This window comes from Panthera tigris, chromosome E1 (genome assembly GCF_018350195.1).
Source record: "Panthera tigris isolate Pti1 chromosome E1, P.tigris_Pti1_mat1.1, whole genome shotgun sequence".
NCBI classification, from domain to species: domain Eukaryota; kingdom Metazoa; phylum Chordata; class Mammalia; order Carnivora; family Felidae; genus Panthera; species Panthera tigris.
This window is the reverse complement of record NC_056673.1, coordinates 35,322,494-35,341,514: the sequence shown is the minus strand read 5'-3', so window position 1 is coordinate 35,341,514 and position 19,021 is coordinate 35,322,494. Positions and strand designations below refer to the sequence as shown.

The following is a 19,021-nucleotide window of genomic DNA, read 5'->3' as shown; positions in this document are numbered from 1 at the left end:
CTCCCAATGGGGGTTCTGTTTATTTTGAACAATTTTCTCCCGAGTCAATCTGCTTCCTGGTGTCTACTTAGCTCTTTTCCGAATGTTTACGGAATAGAATCACACGCTCTCAGAATTGGAGGGACATTAGCGGGCACCTACCTGGCCTGTGATTCAGCCCCTCGACCACACACATCACGGAAAGGCTGCGTTATTAGCTTTCCACGAGCTGGGTGCTCTGCGAGTCCTATGTGGTGCGCTGTTTGATTCTCACGAGTTGATGTGGCAGGTGTTATCAGCTCCATTTTACAGACGAGAAAAATGAGGCTCTGAAACTCTAAACCACCTGTCTAAGCAGCAGAAGTCAGATTCCAGCTTTCTGCCGTCTGCTCCGGGGCCCAGGGTGTCAGCCCCTCGACTTCTGCTTGAACTCCTCCAGGGATGGAGACTCTCAAACACTTTTTTTTTTTTTTCCAGAGACAGAGAGAGAGAGAGAGAGAATGAGTCAGAGGGAGAGAAAGAGTAAGTCTTAAGCAGGCTCCATGCTCTGCCTGGAGCCCGATGCGGGGCTCTATTCCATAATCCTGGGATCGCAACCTGAGCTGAAATCAAGAGTCGGACGTTCAACCTCAAACACTTCTTGAGGGCCGGTTGTACAGGCACATTGGAGGGAACAGAGCTCGAAGAGACGTGAGCCTGCCCCCCTAGAGTGCCTTATTCCAACGGAGGAAATGAGATGTGAAATAATCACTCCGTGCAAGGGAAAAGGAGCTGGTGCCTAAGACAGAGGTGGGCAATGTGCCACTTCTGGAAAGCTCCAATTATTAAAATTTTCTTCCTTGGAGTGAACCTACGTTGACGTTCCTCTGACTTCCATTTGGTTCTCGGTATTCCGGCCTCAAAAATCACCCGGAATTAGTCTGAAGCCCTTTCACGCTTTTGCAGACAATTCTCACGTCCCCGCTGCCTACTTTCGGTGGGGCCACTTATCCTAATTCCCGACTCCTGTCATTGTACCACCCCCTGCAGAGACTGGGGTTTCCGCTCAGACCACCCTCCGGCACATGGCCAGAGGCCCCGGGGGCCATGCAACAGCCAGTTGCTGACAGCTCTGTCCCTGTCTCCTCTTTTACCCATTCAGAGGCAGCTGGGTTGCTCTGGAAAAACCCAGGGCACCTCAGAGGCAGGAGGCTGGGGCGCTCCGATCCCAGCCTCTGCCCCTTATGGGTTGTGAAATGTCGGGCAAGGCGCTGAGCTGCTCTGGGCATTGGTTTCTTCATCTGTAAAATGGGGACAGCAATAACTTGCCCCACCTGACCGGGTGGTGAGGATCAACTGAGATCCTCCGTGTGAAAGAAGTAGTCCACGTGCTGCCAAGGGGCAGACCCTCACAAGCAGCCCTGAACTTCAGAGGAGCCGACGGTGGCTTCTGGACTAGCTGGAGAATGAAGGCCGGCCTGAACACCTCAGTGGTCAGTGCGCGGGGAGGATGAGAGGCTGGGGAAGGAAGAGTCTCTGCCCTACAGATTCCTGTCCTGGGAGTGACAGCTCCAGCCATCACCACGTCCTCTGGGAAGAAAAGCGTCTCAGTCAGGTTGGCTCTGGTGCCCCCCAGGTAGATGAAGTGATGGGGACACGCATATTCCTTGTGGGTGGGCCAAAGGAACCAAGAGAAAGAAGGGGAGAGAACATATATAAAACACCTGCTCTGTGCCAGTCACTTAGTCATTCATTGGATCGTCACAACCCTGTGAGAATGGGCTTATTCTCATTCCATGTCATAGATGAGGAAACTGAGGCACAGGGAGGTTTTTTTTTTGTTTTGTTTTTGGTTTTTTTTTTTGCCCAAATCAGTGAGGCATGGAGGTGGGATTTGAGTTCAGGTCTGCTTGGCTCCCAAGCTAGTGTGTTCTCCATGGCGCCCGGCCGTGCTGTGGAAAGGGCCAGGATATAGGGGATGCTCTAGCCTCTCACCCCCGAAGAGCAGCGGGAGGGGAGGAAGGGAGACGAGGCCCTTTGGTAGGAGCCTACCCCCTGAATGTCGCCCTCTGGCCTCCTAGAAGCCCCCCTGCCCCTGGGATTTCTTATAAATGCAAACACAAGTACACCATTTCACTCACCTTCATTCATGCGTTCAGTGCCCGTGTACTGAGTGTTTATTACACACCCAGCCCTGTGCTGGACGCTGTGTTCCCTGAGACGGAAAACCCCATCCTTGCCCTCATGCGACAAGCCTTCCGGAGAGCACGGTAGAGGGACGATGCAGCGGAACACAGGCTCCGGGAAAACGGGAGGGTGGTTACGGTCTGGGCTGAGGAAGTCAGGGGAACATGTCTTAGAAGCCACAAACTGTCGAAAGAGGGAAGCAAGAAGCCTAAGCACAGTATGATTCTATTCGCGTATTCACGTAAAATCCATCAACGGGTAAAAGTAAGCAGGCGCAGGTGACAAAACCGTAGGGAAAAGCAGGAAAATGATGGAACACAAAAGCCAGGTTATCAAGGAGGAAAAGAGGTTTATGATCCAGGAGGGTCACTTCTTGACCTGAGTACCTAGTTTTTTAGTATTCCTTCCCCCCCCCCCCCCGCCCATGTGTGTTTTAATTCACCTTTTTTTTTATGTACCTTTTTTCACAATGTTAATTCACTGTTGGGTGGGACCTAGGCCAAACTCCCACCGTGCCCTGCACAGACCCTGTACCTCCTAGGTGCTTAAAAAGAGGGTATTGAACTGCAGTGAGTGTTTAGGGGCTGGAAGTAGGCTGCATGGTCCAGCCAGACGGGAGGGGTACGGTCTCAGTGCTAGAGGCCAGAGCTCAGTTACTCGCTGAAGTTCTTGAGAACCAAGAGGATGAGAGGCATCTTTGCCATGAATATCTAGATATCTGAGGGGCAGCAGTCCCCCAGAATTAGCTTCCCCAGGTCCTCTGGGCTTGTGGTCTGGGCCTGAGCTTCGGGGTGATTCCAGGAGCAGTTCCCCGAGTTGGAGGAAACCCAGCTGGGGAGGTGGCATTCCAGGCTGCGTGTCAGAGGGTGAGTCAGGGCTAGGGCGGCCCTCCCCCTCCCCTGGCTTTGGCGCTGGGCCCGGCCTGGGTTGTTGTCATTTGCATACATCTGCATATATGCAAGTTTCACCCCTGCGCTCTGGCAGGGCCCTCCCCCCCCCCATCGGGGGGAGGGGGTGGGAAAGACACCTGGGCAGGGGCCAAGGAGGGAAACCAAAGTGGCTGCTGTCTGCTGAAGCATCCAAACCTAGCATCTTGGTCCATGGTCCGTCCGCCCATCATATGCCTCAGTCTCTGAACCAAACACACGGCTTCTTCCCCAGACTCCGCTGGTTGCCCAGGCCAGGAACTTCAGAGTCATTCTTGCCTCTCTGCTCTTCTGGTACAGTCACCGGGCCCAGGAGAGTTTCCCTTTGAGCCACGCTCTAACACTTCCCCTTCTTTCCATCGCCTCTGCCACCAACTCTATATGCAACAGCCTCCTAACTGGGCTCTCTGCCACCTGACTCTCCCCTTCCTAACGCACTTTGGTACCCGAGATGCTCCGGGGAAGCCTCTCGGCTCCCACTCTGGTCCTCCCCACCGCCCACAGCGCCACTCTGAGCTCCTGGTTGGCATTTGAGGCCCTCCACAGTGCAGAACCCCCTGTCTCTGTCTCAGCTCCTTCTTCCCGTTTTTACCTTCCAATCGGGTGAGTGTGGACCCTGCACGCCCCTTTTCTGTGCCTCAGTCTCCTCATCTGTAAGATGGGGGCTAATCACAGCACTCCCTTGAAGGGTTGTCTGAAGATTTCAATGAAGAAATGCATGTGAAGGATTGTGCACAAGGCCACAATAGATATTAGTCATCGTTGATATTATTATGTCCCCTACCACCATTCTGCAGAGGATGTTCTTTTCCTGCGGTCCCTTCTGCCTCCTCAGCCTTTCCTCTTGCCCTTGCTGGGTGGAACTTGGCCAGGTAAGACAACTCCACGGGAGTTAAGAGGACAAGCTGGCCGCCATTCCAATTCTAGCTTTCAGGGAAGTCACTCAATCTTTCTGTGCCTCAGTTTCCTCATCTGTAAAGTAGAGATAATATGAATACCTACGTCACACGTCACGGATGTGATAAATGAAATGATGCGTGTAAGGGCTTAGCATAGTGCCTGGAACATAGAAAACACTTAAAGGTGTTATCTATTATGATCATTATCGTTGTGCTACCCAAGACACAGGGCCTCAGATCACTGCTGCTCCCCTATCCCCCCAAGGCTCCAGAAGGTTCCTCAGAGGTGTTTCCAGGAAGCGCCTCCCTCAGGATCCTCCCGTGCTTCAGACAGCCAGACAGCCCCCACGTGGCTCTCCTGTATGCTTTCCTGAGGACAGAATCTGAGGCAGCCAGTGCCCCATTGGGTTGGGTGGCAATGGGGGTGTGGGGCCGGGCTCCCCCCTCCCCACTAGTTCTGGGGCACATTCCACCCAGAATTTGGGCTGGGGAGGGCTTGTCTCCCCCCAGAATTTGAAAGCCGTCCCTCAGCCAAGGCTGGGGTTGGACAGGTGTGGATTAGCTCCTAAACTGAGAAGAGTCTTAGAGTCTTTAGGGGCAGGGAGGGCAAACTGGTCTGAGAAGCTGGAAACCACTAAGGCAGCCTAGCTCGGTTCCCCTAGGAGGCCAGGACCAGTGCACGGCCCCCCACGACACTGCGCAAGCACAGACCCTTCCCCCTCCTCTGCCACCCCCCCCCCCCCCGTTCTTGTTCTCCAGCCTTTTGCAGACAACAGTGGATGAATTTCCAGTGTGTGGCCCTTTTCCAAAGGGAATGAATGAGAGTGACTGAGGACGGAAGGTAGATGCCGGCAGAAGAGGGGTTTGGGCCACCTCCCCCTCCTTAAACACACTTGGGGGGGCCTGGGCCCCTGCTGCTGGCTTAATACCCCCACCCCCCATAGCTGAGCCGGTGGGGGAGGGTTTGGAGGAGAGGAGAAGAGTGGGGGTGGGACCCAGTTGCCTCCCACTCTCCCTCCATATCCTCCCCCTGCCTACCCTCCCCCACACCAGGTCTGACACCGGGAGCCCAGGCGAGCTGTTCACAGAGGGAAAGGGTGCGGTTGGTTTTTGTTTTCTGCGGCTTTTGTACTTGTGATCAGTTTTCTCATTTTGGGGGTGGGGGTGCAGGTGCGTCTAAGGTGCCCACGTGGCCAGCCCTCCTCCCGGAGGCAGTATTCCCCTCACTCTGGCAAGCCCAGCCCAGCAGAGGCAAAGGCTGTGCCCTTCTCCCAGACTCTGCAGCCCAGACTAGGATTCAGGGACTGGACCTACCACCACCCGCCCCCCCCCCGGCTTTTTTTTTTTTTAATTTTTAATAGAGAGAGAGAGAGACAGAGCATGAACAGGGGAGGGGCAGAGAGAGAGGGAGACACAGAATCTGAAGCAGGCTCCAGGCTTCGAGCTGTCAGCACAGAGCCTGATGCGGGGCTGGAACTCACAAACCACAAGATCATGACCTGAGCTGAGTCGGACGCGCTTAACCGACTGAGCCACCCAGGCACCCCTGGACCTACCCTTTTCTGATGAAAGAAAAACAGTCTGGACCTCCAAAAGGTCTGGTAGGGCGTGAGAAAGTGAAAGCAGCAACCCACCCCCATAGACCTTCCGCTGAACACAGGGAGTCTTGGGCGAGTGTAATGTCCTGTGTGTGTGTACCTGTGCACTGGGCGTTTTGTGTCTGTGTGATACGGTCGTGTGTATGTGGCAGGTGTCGTGTGGCTGCCTCGGGCTGGGTGCTGTGGCTGCTGGATTACAGGAGTGTGTTCTGTGCTACGATGTGCGTGGCTGCGCCCACCCCCCGCTCCGACCGACCGTGCGGGCCAGGTGAGCTTTGTCACTCCCGCCAGGTCCTGCCTCCGCCTTCCACCCGGGACCGGGCGAGGGAGACCTCGGCGGGGCGCCCAAGTTTCCGGGCCCGGGTCTGGAAAACTCTGCAGAACCCGGCGGAGCCGCCTTCGTTCGGGCCGCCGCGGATTCGTTGCAGCCGGGTTGGCCTCGGGGCCTCCCGCGGGCTCTCCGCGTGCGGGCATCTGGCGCTTAGCACCGCGGTCGTTCCGCCGGGTTCGGGGCCCGGGCTCCACCCCCGGGCAGGCCGGGGTTGGAGCCCGGACAACCGGCCAGAACCCCCGCGCTCCGGCCGCCGCCCGGCGCCCCCCGCGGCCCCCGTCGCGCCACATCTGGCTCCCGCGCGGCCAGATCCGGCAGCGCAGGGCGGTGCCTCCAACGCACCTTCCAGACCGCTCCGTTTTGTTTTTTTTTTTTGTCAGTTTCCTTTGTTGCGGGGTTGGGGGGGCTTGTGGTACTTGGTCCGAGAGTGGCCATAGTTTTGTTTTTAACGTGTTTGGTGACTTCATTTGTACGTGCACTTTAAACGTCCCGGTCAATTCCAAATAGAAGACTTTTCTTGGAGCAGAGGCTGGCGTTTGGAAGAAAAGCAAAGACGACGGGAGGACAGTGTGCCTGGGGGCCGAGAGGAAGACTCGTGGGTGTCGTCTGCCGAGCAGTGCCCAAATGTCAAGGGGGGCGCAGACCCTGAGACCTCTTCCCTCCCCTCCCCCTGGGAGCTTCTCTAAAGTTATCTGGAAAATGATAGTGGGGGTGGGGGTGGCGGTGGGGGTGGGGAGGGTCATTCCTGCTCCGCGGAACCTCTCCACGGAGCGTGCAGGTGAGCGCGAACCCCAAGTGCACCGCCAGCGGGGCTGGCTGACCTCAGTCAGCAGTCCGCAGTCCCGCCTGCGCCAGCGCTCATTCACTGATCAGTCGTAAAGAAGAAAAGAGATCATTCAAAATTCCAAGAAAAGTCAAATCGGAGTGTGTGTGGCGGGGCACGCAGGCCTCTACCAACCGTGCCTTCTCCGGGCGTCGCCAAACGTGGGGTCTTCACCCACCGAGCACACGGCGGAGCAGAGGGAGGAATCCTCACCCCCGACCCTGCCAAACCAAATAATTCACAAAGTTTCCCCTCAACGAGTTAGTACGAAAACCTCGCCAAATCGGACTTAAATTCCGCTGAGAGCAGAGGGGACCCAACAAAGATTTCGTTTGGAGACCGCGGGTGGGATGGAGGGCAGAGGGCGCGGATAATCCCGCGATGGCCGCCCAGGGCCGAGGACTGGGGGCCGGTGGAACCTTTATTCCCCAGAACAGGTTCATACAGGTCCTGCGTGGAGTCTGCACCGGGTTAGACCCCAGCGCCCGGGCAGCGTTGCAGAAGCCCGCCACATACGGAGCCCAAGGACGATGCGGAGAGCCCCACGCATCCACCATGTGTTGGGGTGTTGACGGTGAACCCCCCCCCCCCCCAGGGAGAAGCACCGGTTCGGTTGGAGAGGAGAGTCCCTCAAGCAAGGCATACATCCCACCGCCGCGGGTATTTATTCTAGGCAAAGAAACGTTACAGGATCCGCTGGGATTGCGTTTTCTTTCCAAGGCAACTGACAAAGAGCGTGCAAACCACCGTATGCTGCACGGATCTATCAGGTGGTCACCGACCCTTGGCTGGCTCTTGAGACCAGGGGGGCGCCGTGTCCCCCTGGGGACCCCACTGTCTTTTCCCACGGCCTCACTCCGGTGCTGGGATTCTCCAAGCAGGCCCCTTTTGCTAAGGGAGGGGACCTGCGTGGGAAAAAAGGCTGGGAGAGCCACTTTGAGCTTGTGTGACAAGCCAGGGGCTGAAGTATTAGTAGTGGTAGGAGAGCATCCGTTTTGTTTTGCCTGCCTGCCTTGCCTCCTCCTCCTTCTTGGTTTTATTACGTTTGGGGGTTTCCGTTTTTGCAATCCATTCTAAAGCAAATGGACAAGGGCTGTGTTAAGCGCAGCTCCCTCTTTGTCCCTCGGATAAAACGAGTGTCAGAGATGGGCAATGACCCACCCAGGCTATCACAGCCAGCGAGCATAGAACTGCGATGGAAACCCAGGCCTCAAGCTTTCTCAGGCTGGCCCTCCCCTCCTCGCTTCTGGAACACAACATTTACAGCCCTTTCTAGCCCTCATCCTGGCCCCTTCCACCTTTCCTGTCTCCCCCCAGGCCTGAGATTGGGATGGTGAGATGGGATGCCAGTCGGAGGGGACCTGTCGGTTGAGAGGCTGCATCCGGGGAGACCACACGGGGTTTCCCAACCAAGTGCCCCAGCTCCAAGCCCTCCAGTGTGTGTTCAAAAGGAGCCCGGAAGAGAGAGGTGATGATGGAGGCATAGGTTTCCTCATGTGTAAGCTGAGGATCATAATAGTGGGCTTTTTGTGAAGGTGTTTTATAAATTCGAAACAGCTGTAGGGTGTTTCCTACCACTGCATAGAAATGAGGACCCTTCAGGAAGCCCCCTGGGAGTTTAGGAGAGGCTCTCATGATGGGTATCCTAGCTTTGGAGGATGTCCAAAGTCAACTGCTACCAAGGCCTGCCAGAAAACCCACGCTTGCCTTTTTTTTTTCTTGCTAGGTCCATCACAGAAGGGACTCTGGGTACGTGACTGCGGGACAAAATGTCCCTCTACTCATTCTTTAAGTTCCACCTCAAAAGTACCTCCTTTGTACAACCTTCCCTGACAGCCAGCTCCACTCCAGAGAGCATTCTCTCCCTTTGTTACGCCCTTGGAATCCACCACAGCACTGTGGTGTGGCTGTCTCCTTCTGGAAGAAGGCAGTGGTGGAAGAGAGAAAGCTTTGGAAGGATATATCCTCGTAAGTGCATAGCCCCAGCTCTAACGAGGCAGCGGCAAGGCTGGCGCTGGGGAAGGAAGGGGGAAAAGGTGGTCCCGTGTGAAAACAGCATTTCTCAACTGAGCAACCCTGCGTACCTTGTTGGATGAGAGGGAATCGGTTCTCCAGCCACCCAGACAAGGAATCTGCGCTTCGCCTGAAGCTCCAAGGCTTCAGGGTGGAGAGCTCAGATCCAAAGGCTTTCTTGGAAAAACCCATCTCTATCCATTCCAGAAGGGAATCCAGTTCGAAGCTGACTTGCCCATCCTCCCCTCGGGACACCTGACTGGGGGGCTTAACCACCCCAGCACCCGTCTTTGATCTTTCTGTCTCTCCGAGCCTGGCCACCCTCCAGTGCCTTCCTTCTCTCACTCTTCTAAGCCTCCCTCTTTGTCTGATCAGGGTCTCCGCCTACTCTCCAATTCTAAGACTGCTGCCTTCGCTCTGAGCCCTGATGGAGCGAGTATGTGTGTACAGCCATGCATATGCGCGTCTGAGTTGTGTACTTGGGGGAGAAAAGGTGTGTGGGGGGGTACGCTGTGGAATCTGTGAGGACTGGTGAGTTTGGGGGTGTAACTGTCTCTCCCCTTAACACGAAGCAGCTTGGATGTGTGTGGACAGTTATCACTCAGAGGGTGGCCACACTTGTGTAAATGCTTATATGCGTGGATTTTCTGCATTCTTGAGTGTGCACACCGGCAATTTGACTTGTGGAGTCGTGGGTCTGTGTAAGAGGTAAGGATCGTGCTTTTTTTTCCAGGGATATCGCTCTTTATCTTTGGGATCCGTTAGTGGACCTCTCTGTTCATGGAGATCACGAACATCAGTGTAGACACCTGTGTGTTTGCATATATGTTGTAATTGAATGGAGCCTACGTGTAGCTGCCTACCTGTGGCCATAGATACTCGTATACGTGGACACCTGCCCGTCAAGTTCTTGGGCGCCTAAGTTTAGAGGCAGGTCCTGCACAGACTGGAAAATGCGGCCACCAGGACAGGCCTGCCGTGTTTCCTACGCTCTCAGAGGAACCATCAAAGTGGACGCTCCTCCTCCTCGCGGATTTTGTCCCGGTTCGTGCAAGACTTCAGCCTCACGCGGCGCCAGGAAAGGCGGGGCGCCGCGCGGGCGAAGCCAGGACGGCGGATCCCTCCAGCGGCCTCGGGGGCCCGCTGGAGCTGCGCTGTCGCGAGCGCACCGGGGCCCCTGCCGGAAGCGGAAGCCAGGACGGGGGTGGGGGCGCGGTGAGGCGCAGTCGCGGCGGTCGCGGCGTGTCAGGCCAAGGGCGCCCCGCGGGGGCGTGTGCGCCGCGCGCGTGCGGGGCAGGCTGGCCGCGGGGCGGTACCTCCCCGACCCGGCGTCTGTTTACCAACAAACTGCCGGGGCTCAGCAGCGACGCATTCCGACGTGCTGAATAAGCTGCGGGCGCGGGCGGTCTGGTCTCGATTCCCCTGCGGGTTGGTGGCGGCGGCATCAGAACCGCGGTGCAGATCCCCAGGAGCTGGAGAGTGCGACGGAGGGTCCCCTGAGCCCCCGCAGCCGAAGCGCCTCCGCTACTGCGCTGCTCCCTTCGCCCTGGGCCATCCCGACCCCGCCAGCTCCCTCGCGTTTCTTCCATTGAGACCGAGGTTCCCAGACTGCCCCAATCGCCCTGCCACCCCGGTATCCCTCTTGGAGAAGACCCCGAGGCAGCTGGGCCTGGAGCGTGTGCACCGCCCCTCGGACCTCTCGGTTCTGAATTTCCCTACCGCGGGCTGCCCCGGGGGGCGGGCCCCGTCCCCAGCCTCCGTGAGGTCACTGCGTGCGGTAGCCAATCCGCGGCGTCTAAGTGGGCGGTGCCACCGTCGGGTCCCGGGAACCGAACCCAAGAGCGAGACGAGGGGGGCCCCCATGGATTTAGGGGGGAGGGGAAAAGCCATGGGGGGCACCCCTTCGGAACCCCTTTCCCAGGCGCGCGCTCTCCGCTGGAAAAGGCACAGAGAGACACTTTCCCCGGGATCTTAAGTGTGCGGGAGGCTGGCTGGGGGGCTCATCCGGTCCCAACGCCCGAGGTTCGGAAAAGAGAGAGTTGGCGGAGGGAGCGGACTACGTGCCGGGCCATGGCCTAGGCCCTTCGGCCCCGGCCCCGGCCGCGATGACCTCTTTGCCCTGCTCCCTCCCTGGCCGGGACGCCTCCAAAGCCATATTCCCGGACATCGCCCCTGTCCCATCGGTAGTGGCTGCCTACCCGCTTGGCCTGTCCCCCGCAACCGCAGTCGCCTCCGATTTGCCCTACTCTGGGCCGTATGGCCACCTCCTGCCCTACTCCTACACTGCGCCGGCGACTCCGGGAGACTCCTACCTGCCCTGCCAGCAACCAGCGGCGCCTTCTCAGCAGGAGCCGAAGGCAGGTGAGTCCGGGCGCCGCAGCTCTTCCCACCTCTGGGGTCCTGATCCTTTGCGTCCCTAAACTTCGCCCTCGCCTGGTTGGGCGCAGCTAGCGGGATTCAGACCTTACTCAGATTCCAAGGGATCTGGGGGTGGGGGGAGGGCGAAGGGATGGGGCGGGAGACAGGGGGGAGGGGCGGGGGCGAGTTGATCTAGGTCTCCTTTCAAGACCGACCTGGTTTCGATTTGCAGTTGTGTGAAGCCGGGCGGCAGGGCTCCCTACCCCACCCCCTGGAGCAGCGGGGTGGTGTGCACCTACGTGTAACGGAAAACTGAAACAACCCAGATGTGGGTGTGGGTGCCTAGCCCCTGCCCCAGGATTCTTTCCGTCGTGTACTCCTTCCCTTCCCCAAGTCGCCTCTCCGGGTTTGTCATGTCTCCGAAAGCAGTGCTCCAGCCCAAGCCAGACAATTGGAAGTGCGGTCCCAGTTGGAGGACAGTGGAAGTGGGGGCTTATTTGGGGGCCCCTCCCCGTCTCCCTTGGCTGGTGCTTGAATATGCCTGATAGAGGCTGGAAGCTGGCCTTCCAGCTAGGAAGAATCTGGGGCCAGGACCCCACCACCTATTGTTCTAAGAATGTAGCCACAGGTGGGTCAGGCAGCCTCTAGCTATAGATCCTGATGCAGATCCTTCCAGGTGAAGGATCCACCCCTTGCCCTTGTGGGGGACAGGTTAGGCCCCACTTCCTGCTGTCTGGAGCAACTTTGAGTCCCTGAGAAAGTGCTCACTGCAAGGCCTCAGAGAAGCCAAGGAGCTAGCCAGCCTGTCTTCCTGGTCCTGGGCCCGGTATTGGGCAGAACCCGTGCAACTGTATATGCTGATCCGTACTAGCTCCAAATTAGACCTCAGGTCCCCTGCCCTCCCTGCCCCCACCTAACTGTCTTTAGCACAGTCTCCTCCGAGGATGCACATCTACTGGGTGCCTTTGCTTGTGTCAGCCCAGGACCAGGACATCTCTCTCCTTTTCCCTGTTACTCCAACACATGAGCTCATAAACCATCAGAGCCAGAAGTGCCCCTAAAGATTTGGGAGCTCAACCTACTGGATTACAGATGGGCAAGCTGAGGCCCTGGGACCGGGTGTGGATGCCTCTTTTCCAGGCACTTAGTCCTTGCAGATTGGTGTTCACTGCATGAGGCCAGAAAAGAGGATTTTAGAGAATTTCCTCAGAGCCCCCAAAGTGAAGTGCCTTCTGTGCACGAACGCGAGCTGCCTCTCCCAGGCTGCTGTGTCTGTCCTCCTTAAAGGAGGAGCAGTTGGGAGGAGGTTTGTTTGTTTGTTTGTTTGTTTGTTTTATACAAATGACCTAGGTTCTATAAATGAATCCCTTGGACTTCCCTTTAGTATATGCTCATATGGGACATTTGTGTCTATGTGTGTGTGGCCGGGTGGGAACGAGATCGCCTCGTCCTTCAGAGAATTGTTTACAGGGTTAGTATTTTCGTCCCTGTCCTCCACACACCTTGTCTTCCCTCTGCTTGGTCTAAGGGCCAGAGAGTGGAGAGTTCCTTTTCTTTACAGAATTTCCCCGGATCCAACGAAAACCATACACGTGCTTAGACTAGATGGTAGCGTTTTCCTCCCGAAACTGGTGGGTTTGCCCATTCTAGACCGAATGATTGGGAGTGTGAGAGAGGACCTGAGCCCTCCTTTTTGCCCCACTGCGTGTCCACCCGCGCTGCAGGGGAAGGTTTGGCTCCAAGGGAGCTTTGGGAGCGGGCGGGTGCGGCGGCGGCGGCGCCTCCAGGGAGGCCTTTGGGCTCCATAATCGCGACCAGGGCAGATCCAGTCGTGACTTGCCACAACTGGTGTGGAGAAGGGCAGCTGTCGGCGGAAGGCCTTTGGAGGGGCGTCCTCTGGGAGAGCTGGGGCACCGAGGGCTGGGGGAGTCCAGCAGCAGCGGGGGCTGCTTCCTAGGCGCTGCGTCACCACCCGAGCCGTGGTTCACGCAGCCGCAGCCGGAGAGGCGCGGGTGGTCGGTCGCTGGGCGGCCAGCCTGGGGCTTCGAGCGGTAGGGTCAAAGCAGGGGAGGCCGGACAGGCGCGGGCGGGGAGCGGAAACCCAACGGTTTTTCTGGGAATTGGCAGGGGCGGGGGTCGGGGTGGGGGTGGATCTGAGAAGCCCGCAACGCCCGGGGCCCTGAGTGAGGGATGCGGGGGAGGTGAAGGCACCTGGTCATCGCGGCCGGCCCAGGGCGGGGAACCACACGTCGGGGGGAGCACGACCAGAGGAAGGAGGGGCGGGGTGAGGGTGCGGGACTCGGGCCGACATTAGCTGCGTCTGGGCACCGGGGCCAAGTTCTCTCTCGGCTGAAGTGGCCCGGCAGACCCGAGTGGAAAGCTGCAAACGTTGCCCTGAGCCCGGGAGCATTTTGGTCATTTGGGCCTCCCAGCCCTATCACCCGAATGGAATGATCCCAGGGTGCCCCCGCAGATTGGCGCAGGTTGGGCTGCTCAGACGGGAAGAGGAGGACCCCTCGCCCCGCACCTCCCGTACTCTAGGGCCGCTGTTCCCCCGCCAAGATTCCTAGAGTGGCTGGGCCTGGAGGCAGGAGGTGACCAGATCTCACGGGGCAGCTCGGCAGCGAGATCCTGCAGCGGCCCGAAGGGCCTGCGCTGGCCGGCGCTGCGTGCTTTGCGAACCTGGGCCACCTTCCCCGTGAGCGGTGAACTCCTCTGTGAGTGTAGCGGGGAGCGGGAGGGGGCTTCTAGAGCCCCTGAGCCGCCTCCCCTAGCCAGCCGGGCACGGGGGAGGAGAGGGCTGGTCAGTTTCCCTGCAGGGTGCACCTCGGGTTGGGGTTTGCGCCTCGCAATAGGGGATGGCAAACCCTGAGGGCACTTCCCACTCTAGGATGCTGGTGGGGGGGGGGCGGGGGGGCGGGTGCTCATCCTGGCCTCAAGGCCGAATTGGCTGGGCCCCTCCGACCCCCACCCTCCCCAGCCCCGGCAGCGGGGAGGCTGCCACGCAAACACTGGCTCGGGCCTCTGAGCATTGTTCTGGAGTTCCCTCGGCCTGGAATGCCCTGCCCCGGTCAGCTCCAGGCCTCAGCCCAGCCCCCGACCGAGCCTTTTAGCCCCACCCTACCCCGAGCTGGCGCCACCGCACCCGCCTGAACTCTGACCTCCCGGCCCTGGCGCCACCTGTACCCTCGCTCCGTCCCTTGGCGCTGTCTTCCTAGGGTCACAGGACCCATGAGTGGGAGCTCCCTGAGGGCAAGAACCGCGTCCTAGCGCGCGGTGGGCGTGGCGCCTGAAGGGGGCGTGGAGCGGAAGGTAGAGGAGGGCCGAGCCGGGTACCCGCGCCCTTTGCTTAGCTGAGGCCTACATGCAAACGAGATGCAAATGAGCTCAGGAAGCCGCGCGTCCGACCCTCTCAACGCCCCACCCACACCGTCTTGTGCCGCCCCCCAGATTCGGAGAAGCCGCCGCTGTCCCCGGAGCCCTCGGAGCAGCGCCCGCAGGCCCCGCCCAAGAAGCTCCGCAAACCGAGGACCATCTACTCGAGCCTGCAGCTGCAGCACTTGAACCAGCGTTTCCAGCACACGCAGTACCTGGCGCTGCCCGAAAGGGCCCAGCTGGCCGCGCAGCTCGGCCTCACCCAGACCCAGGTGAGGCCGGCCCCATCCTTCCTGAAGCTAGCCTTCCCCTGATGTGGTCTCTGGGAACTCACCCCTTGGGGGGGGGGAGGGTTGAAAGGCTGAGGAGCCCCCTAGCCTCGTTGTCACAGTTCTCCTGGCACGTTCCCAAGGGGCCTGCGCGCCACTGCTGGGTCCCTTTCCCTGGATCTCACCCTTCCACACGCATTCTTCTCACCTTCCATCCTTTCCCCTCTTCTCCCCAAAGGTAAAGATCTGGTTTCAGAACAAACGCTCCAAATACAAGAAGCTCCTGAAGCAGAACTCTGGAGGACAGGAAGGGGACTTCCCTGGGAGAGCCCCCTCCTTGTCTCCCTGCTCCCCACCCCTCCCATCCCTCTGGGATCTACCCAAGGCAGGGGCCCTGCCCACTGGTGGCGGCTACAGCAACAGTTTTGGGGCCTGGTATCAGCATCACTCCCCAGATGTCCTGGCTCCACCTCAGATGATGTGAGTCCCAGGAAGGGTGGGTCGGCCCCTAGTCCTCCACAAAGCCTAGGACCCAGCCCGCCTGCACCCCTTCTGGTCCTGGAGGAAACCAGCTCCAGATGGGTTTTCTCAAGAGGAAAAGGCGCGAGAGAAGAAAAAGGACGTCTCCCTGTAACCCAAACAGCCTAATCAAGGACTTTGGTCTTCACCACTGCCCCCCACCACTACCATAGACTGGACACCTTCCCTCCAGTTGATCGGAGGCTCTGGAGGGAGAGTCACTGGCTGAAGTGCAGACTCCTCACAGGACTGCTAGTCTTCCCATCCCTTCCTTGGACTGCAGTCTACCGCCAGCCTGGAGGCAACACCAACAAGAAACACTTGAGTATTTTTTCCTCTTTGTGTGCCTTGCGCCTCGCCCAACCCTGTTCTGAGCAGAAGCAGAAGTGAAGTGGGCATCCGGTGTCTTCAAGTCGACCACCACCGAGTCCCTCCCACCCTCCACCGATTTTTCCTGGAGGTCAGCGCGTTACCCCCATGACTGATAGATAGACTGCCTCACCCCCCTGGGACGTGGAAGCGATGCTGAAAATGTGGTTTGTGGACCTATGGGGAATTGAAGCTGTTCTTCTAAGAAAGAAAAAAAAAAGCCTTCTTTTTCCTGTGTCTATTCAGTTTTAGTAGATACTGGATGCGATTATCCTTTTAATTCAACGGGTATTTATTAAGAGCCTATCGCCGCCTTTCCCACCCTTAATACCCATCATCCCCACACTCACATCCTCTTGGAAACCCAGTAGGGCGACTCTTTGGGGAGAATGGGGGACAAGCAGACTCTCTGGATGAGTGTAAGGAGAGACACCCCCGAACAGGGAGGGTGGGCTGGTAGTTCAGCTCCTCACTGCTGTCTCTGTCCAAGGGAACCGCTCCTATTTATAACCGATCTAGCATCCTCCACATCATGAGCTTTCAGAGATTAAATCTGTATAAAAACCTGGGCCCTGGCTGTGAAGTGTGTTTGTTTCCTGACTTCCGGGGTTGGGGGTTGCTTGCCCATCTCTCTCTTGCCTCCCATCTGACTCTTCCAGCACTGACCTAGAGGATGGGATACTAGTTTTGCCTCTATCCCTAACTAGCTCTGGGCTTGTAGCTCTGGAACGTTCTGATGACCACTTTCATTCGCTCCAGTGTGAAACTGGAAGATGCTAATACTGGGAATGACCCAAGTCGGAGTGGTCCTCACTCGCAAATTCTCTCCTGGCCCAGTTCTGGAGGGAGCCGGGGGCACTTTGCAGTCCCCTGTTGCCCCATCTTCAGCCCCTGCTCCCTGCTCTTGGGGACAGGACACGCCCACTGAGCCAGTCCAGTCCTCCCAGGGTGCTCCTTGGGGTGGAAAGGCCCCAGCCCACCTAGGGGGAGGGAGAGGAGAAGAAAATCCCAGAAGGAACTGGACTTCTCCATCCAACAAACATTGGTGAAGCCTCTGCTCTGTGAGATCCTGGAGATACAAGGTGACTGAGGCAGACCCTGCGGGCAAATGGGGGAGCCAGACAAATGTCCAGCCACTTTTGTGGTAAGTGCCTGGTTAAAGGAAGTAATACGGGCATAGTCAGGGCCCTCAACTCAGCCTGGACCCAGCGGTAGATTCATGGCCTCCACACCCCATCTGTCTGTCTGTCTGTCTCTCTCTCTCTCTCTCTCTCTCTTTCACACACATACACACACACACACACACACACACACACACACACACACACACAGCACCCAGTGGCAGAGAGGCCCAAGGACAGGGCTGCAAATAATTCAGGGAATCCAGCCCAAGCTTGGCCTGAGGGATTGGGGGAGGAGCCTCCAATTCCAGGCAAAAAGCTCCAGAGTCATCTTTCCCTTTACTGTCTAAACCTGTTCCCAAGCACTTCGAACTGGGGACCGCCCTAGTTGGAAAAGCCCACTCGGGCACTTGGAGCCAACCCCCCTGGCCCCAGAGAGGGGCCTGAATTGGAGTCTCTGTAGGGTAGAGGGGGTACGCAAGTCAGTGGAACCCCCACCCCGGGGGGGGGCTGTGATCAGCCCCTCCTAGGCCCCTTGTGGGTCAGTGGCTTCCCCCACTCACCAAAACACCATGGAGTGTTATCCTGGGGATGGCAAAGGCATGGGGTGCGCCAAAGCCAAGATCAGGAGGAGTGAGGACTGAGGGTACCAAGAAGAGAAACACTTGCCTCTTCCTCCCCATCTGTGCCTTCCCAGCTCTTAACCCCAGTCCACAGGCGCTGGGGGGGCAGCCCCAGATCCCTTCCCCAGGGCTTCTCTGAGGCCACGAGGCCTCAGGGCGGCTGTTCCTCCCACTGTAGGCTGCACACTCCTCTTCCACAGACCCAAGATAAGATCTACCGCCCCATCTCGGAAAGCCTCCAAAGGCGAGATTAATTGGACAGCCCAACACGAGTCGCATCGTTAAAACAACAGCCCAGGTTGTAAAGTTAAGTAGCAGAAGGAGTGTAATTACTCTCCCAGCCAGAGGCCGGCTGCCCCCCCCATCCCAATTCCCTACCCCCATCCACCCGACCATTCCAAAGGAAACAGGAGCCCTTTCCCTTTGGGAGTTGGTCTAGTCTCCCTGGGCTCCTGGGTGATGATGGGATTGAAACCCCAGGGGAGGATGAGCTCCATTCACCTCCCTCAAGCCATCTAAGCTGTAGAAGGGGAACCTGTGGTTCCTTCCCCTGAAGACTCCCCTCTGAGAAAATTGGGTCAGTAATGGAGCGGGGTGGGGGGGGGGCACAAAACTGATCGGTTCAGAATGGGGATTTTGGCCTCCAAAGAGTCCAGCTCTGCTGTGTGGCTTTTGGCAAGTTACTTAACCTCTCTGTGAGCCTGGTTTTCCTCCTCCATTAAGATGAGAATGCTAATAGGACCTGCTTCCCGGTGTAGCTGTGATGATGGAATGAGATAGTGCTTGTAACACGCTTGACACGGTGCCTGGAACTTAGTACGCGCTTCACAAATGGCATTTATAGCTGCCGTGTGATTATCAGGGAGGAGGGGTCACGGCCGGGGTGAGTTCAGACTGCCACTGCCATCCATTCACCTCTCACCTCTCTGCCTCCTGGGGGTAGGGAGGAGGAAGGGGGCCCGGAGGCTGGAGCACGGCACACATTCCTTGTCATCACCATTTGAAAGCAGGACACCGGCAAGGTCCTAAATGCAAAAGGGCATCTGAAATCAGCTGAGGCTGGAAAATGGAAACAGGGAGGCCAGGGCACCCTCTCTCACCTACAAGGGTCTCCGCCACGGGAAAAGCTGACTGGGGGCTTCCCTTCCCTCTCCCCACATGCTATTTTAAGACGTGCCCCCCCCCATTCTCTCCCCCAACAAAATGAGATTCAATTAATTCAATTAAAGCAATTTGGGGAGCAGCTCCTGAAGGTTTTCAATGTGAGATAATTACAAGTAATTTGCTGCTGTGAAGAGGAAAAGGGCACTCGGGGTCTGGGGTTGGGGGGGGGGGAGAGGAGGCAGCCCCTCCCCACCAAACGCACACAGATCTAGAGGGATTCCACACTGCAATCTTAACTGCCCTCCCATTGGCCAAATTACTTGCAGGTGGGAAGTAGGAGAATGGGGTGGTGGGAGGGGGCTGGGAAGCCACAGAGTGACAGGCTGACCCTCCCCCATCCCCAAATCTGCTGTGCAAGGTGGGGGTGGGGAGCTGGTTGTTCCCCCACAAAACGTCTGTTTAGCCCTAGCAGCTGATTACTCAGCTCCAAACCTCATTGGAGTTTGGATGCCTGAACTTGCCTCTGGGATTGTATCCAGAGTCAATGG

The 19,021-nt window shown here is 57.9% G+C and overlaps 1 protein-coding gene across 1 annotated transcript; it reads left to right on the top strand.

The window, feature by feature from the left end:
- The first annotated feature begins 10,037 nt into the window (after positions 1-10,037).
- DLX4 (distal-less homeobox 4) lies at positions 10,038-16,331 on the top strand. The gene is made up of 3 exons (XM_042966502.1): positions 10,038-11,096; positions 14,544-14,740; positions 14,976-16,331. Exons 1-3 carry the CDS (start codon positions 10,841-10,843, stop codon positions 15,219-15,221), a joined length of 699 nt encoding a protein of 232 aa, XP_042822436.1. The 5' UTR covers positions 10,038-10,840; the 3' UTR covers positions 15,222-16,331.
- The last annotated feature ends 2,690 nt before the right edge of the window (positions 16,332-19,021 follow it).

Bases quoted from the DNA above. Each gene is read 5' to 3' on its own strand.
- DLX4 (XM_042966502.1), top strand. From the start codon at position 10,841: ATGACCTCTTTGCCCTGCTCCCTCCCTGGCCGGGACGCCTCCAAAGCC. The intron at 11,097-14,543 runs GTGAGTCCGGGC...GCCGCCCCCCAG, and splicing joins TCAGCAGGAGCCGAAGGCAG to ATTCGGAGAAGCCGCCGCTG. The intron at 14,741-14,975 runs GTGAGGCCGGCC...TTCTCCCCAAAG, and splicing joins TCGGCCTCACCCAGACCCAG to GTAAAGATCTGGTTTCAGAA.